Here is a 3,990-nt window from a genome sequence, read left to right as displayed (position 1 = left end):
TGTATTTTTTGTCAACTGGCTACCAATTCAATAATTTGTAAAAATAGGGTACAGGTTAAAGGTAGCACAAATATAGGGCACGACTGCAAATCCCCAGATTGTCACAAAATTTCAAACTGGATTTTTTCTCACTTTAACACTTTAATCGTGTATATCCTACTTATAATATATATATATATATATATATATATATATATATATATATATATATATATATATATATATATATATATATATATATATATATATATATTCACATATTTATGACCTTTTAAAACCATTTTACAATTTTCATGGAAAGGACTGCACTCTTTTGTCCATTGTAGATTGGCGAAGATTAGAATCGGCGAGTACACCTCCATGATATCATGAACTCTAGTTTACCAAGAAAACATCAATTATTATAATTGAATGCAACAAAGAGAGAGAGAGAAGAAATTACAAATTACATGATCAAACATCTAGAGCTCGTTGCCAGGGTTCTATTTATCAAGAAATCACAATATTTCCCTTTGCTTCTATACATCTCTTCGCTTAAGAAAATAAGCATCAACCTAAAACGAAGAGCATTTCCTTTTACTTGTTATGTTAATCAGAAGTTGTGTTTCAAGAATAAGTGTTCCTGAGGAGAAGCTGGTCCAATTTCTTCTTCTAAACTTCTCAATCCGTCACTAATCCCAGGCACAGTGCCATTTCCATAGACGTTCCTTGTTTCTAAATTCTTTGCTTCAACGTCTGCATCCGATACTGAAGACTTTCTCCTCTGAGATGATGCAACACTTGGGAAAGTGATCCATGAAGGAGCCCTGAATTCAAATCTCTGATCCTCAGTTTCTGCAACATCTGTTGTTTCTGAGGTTGACCGATTTGAAGAGGACTTCTTGTGCAATCTGCTACTTCCTAGAACAACCTCAGTTGGCAAGATAGGCTGATCATTGCTTGGACTACCCATCAATTGAGCAAGTGCTCGCTCCAAAGCTGTCGTGACTTTGTCCATGGATGGCCTCTCCTTCCCTCTCATCCTCACGCATTTGCTGGCTATATTAGCAATTCTTCTTAGAGCTTCAACATCAGAAGGCAGTTTCAAGACTGGATCTAGGATTGCCTGAATATCACCAGCTTTGATTAATGGGACTGCCCACTCGACTATGTTGCCTTCATCATATTGCATGTCAATGGCTTTCCGACCACTGAGAATTTCTAAAAGCAAAACGCCAAAGCTATATACATCAGATTTGGTTGTAAGATAATGTAGTCGGTAGTACTCGGGATCAAGGTACCCTAGCGTCCCTGCTGGTAACTCAGCTAATGGAGAGCTGCTATTAGCAGGTCCAAGCAAGGAAAGGCCAAAATCAGCAACTCGAGCATTGTGTTCTTCGTCTATAAGGATGTTTGAGGACTTGATGTCTCTGTGAATCACAGGTGGACATGCGTACCCGTGCAAATATTCGATTCCCCGAGCAGCTTGGACTGCAATGGTTACCCTTCTTATCCAATCTAATTGCTCCTTCACGGTGTTGTTCTTCCCATGTAGATGTTGATGCAAGGAGCCATTAGCCATGTACTCATATACTAGCAGTCTTTCACCAGCTTCTTCACAATAACCTAGCAAATTGAGCAAATGAGCATGATTTAACCTGGACAGCAAGTCTAGCTCAGTGTGGAACTCCTTTGAATTCTTCTTCATATCAGAAGACATTATAGCTCTCTTGACAGCAACCGCAGTACCGTCCTTCAAAACCCCCTTGAACACACACGAAAAACTACCCTTTCCAACTTGTGATTCTTCTTTGAATCCCCCAGTTGCTGTCTCAAGCTCTTCATAAGTAAACATCTGAGCTCTCCTTATCTTAAGATCATCCAGATCTGGCCTATCTTTAACAGTTTCCTTTGGGAAAGGACCATTGGCTATATTCTTCCTAGGACTAAGACCTTTCCCTGAGCATCTACAGTTCCTTAACTTGTACCGAACATACACAATCGTAGTCAGAGATACAACACTCACCAAGAATACTGCAAATGCAACCTCAGCAACGATGACTGGCAACTGGAGTGACCAAAATTTAGACTTCTTCTTTCCAGAAATTGCACTGGAACAGCTTGAAAAGCAGTCAGCAGAGGTACAACTTGAACAATTATATGTGCACCGTCTGTCAGTAGTTGAAGTGCATTCAACCTGTTGATACATTTCAGCAGGGCAGCCATTGGTGCAGGGAAGGCAAATGCGAGAATCGGGAGACTTGCAAGGTGCACTTCCATTGTTAAACTCATAGAAGCCAGAAGCACAAGGCCTGGGCTTGCAGACTCCAGGAGAAACAGCCAGTGGTAGAGATGAGGGAAAGCCAAAGCCCCAACAAACAGGCAAGAGCGAAATTTCCGCCAAGATTCCACAAGTGAAGTAATCACCAGCTGCTATCTCATAAAGCCTAACTCCACTAGGAGGTGGTGTGCTTTTCTCGACGCTGTAACCCCAGCAAGCAACTCCACGATCATAGCTCTTAATCCCACAAGCATGAAACTTACCACTAACAACGGAAAGAATTGGATCGTTAGGGGTCAGTTCGATATTGAGTTGAGCGGCAGAGAATTCTTGTTCAAGATTCAAGCTCCTTCCCCAGCAATATACTTGAGCGTTTACCCCCTCTAGGATCCCACAGACATGATATCCCCCAGCTGCAATCTTGATAAATCTCAAATCTTTTGGTGCTAGGCTAATAACCTGGCTGCTAGTCTCATCACCCCAGCAGAAAACACTTCTGTTGAGAGAGAACAAAGCACAATTGAACTCTGAACCAGCAGAAATAGAGTGGATCTGACCCTCAAACTCATTGTTTCTTGTCATGTTATAACCCCAGCAGTCCACCAAGGAAACGTTCCTACGGTTCCCCATTAAGGGTTTCCTTAATCCACACAAATGATTTTCACCAGCTGAAATTTCTAAGTATTGGGAGCCTTTGATAATGGGCTGAGGCACTCCCATTTGGACAAAACTGCTTCTTCCCCAACAATAAGGCTGGGAGGAATCCATAAGAAGCCCACAAACAAAGCCATTCCCAGCAGTTAGACCAATAAAAGGGAAATGAGCAGGAGTTGAATAGATTATAGCAGAACTGGAGCCATAGCAGCTCACCAAATGAGACCCATCCGACTTTAAGCCGCAGAACACAGAACCATATTCACCATAAGATATGGCAATTGAAGACATTGATCCCAACCCTGAAACTTTCCCCCATAAAACCACTAGGAACACAAAAGCGTATCTGTATTTCCACATTTCTACCAGACAGGAGCCAAACTTAAACAACAAATAAAACCAATAAGTGTTTATGGTTGAGACAAACCATAGCCCAAAAAAATCACAACTTTACAGCCAAAAACCAACTCAATATATAATAATACCCTCTCCTGACCTCCCCTGCAATTCGGCTTTCCTTTGTCAAGATCCCCTACCCTGTCAAGAAACAGCTGCAAATATTTTTCAATTCAAGAAATATACTTGACACTCTCCAATATCTCATTTTTGAATCTGCTCATTCTGTAAATTGAAACGATTATGTCAAGCTTTGGGTGGTTAGAGAGTGGTGGGGGGGGGGGGTTTCTAAGGTCTTGATGGGTGGTGATGGATGTTATTGTTATTGTTGGTGAAGACTAAAGAGCAAATGAGAAAGAGAAAGAGGAAGAGAGACAGAGAGCATTAAATGTCTCAAAATAAGCGTCAGTGTAATGTAGGTGAAAGCATTTAATGAGAAAGTTATTGCAAAAATTGATCTTTCAATGCCTGCATATCTGCACACATGTCCCTTACATACTCTCTCCTCCCTTTGCTTCTGCCTTCCTTTCATGCAAATACAAATAAAAACTCCTCCCTCTGCTTTTCTCTTGTTACTATTCTTCTTTATTGTTTCATAACACTCTCAAATTATATTCAAATCCTTTACTACTACTTTCTTTTTCCACATAAGCAATTATTTATATGTATACAAGTTACTC

At 40.5% G+C, this 3,990-nt stretch overlaps 1 protein-coding gene across 1 annotated transcript; it reads right to left on the bottom strand.

Moving 5' to 3' along the window:
* Window positions 1–379: 379 nt before the first annotated feature.
* Window positions 380–3,731, bottom strand: LOC107802554 (serine/threonine-protein kinase-like protein ACR4). Its single transcript, XM_016626068.2, has one exon. It carries the CDS (start codon window positions 3,272–3,274, stop codon window positions 593–595), a length of 2,682 nt encoding a protein of 893 aa, XP_016481554.1. The 5' UTR covers window positions 3,275–3,731; the 3' UTR covers window positions 380–592.
* Between the last annotated feature and the right edge of the window lie 259 nt (window positions 3,732–3,990).

Source organism: Nicotiana tabacum, chromosome 22 (assembly GCF_000715075.1).
Source record: "Nicotiana tabacum cultivar K326 chromosome 22, ASM71507v2, whole genome shotgun sequence".
Taxonomy (NCBI): Eukaryota; Viridiplantae; Streptophyta; class Magnoliopsida; order Solanales; family Solanaceae; genus Nicotiana; species Nicotiana tabacum.
The sequence above is the reverse complement of the archived record's forward strand: the minus strand, read 5'-3'. Positions and strand labels throughout refer to the sequence as shown.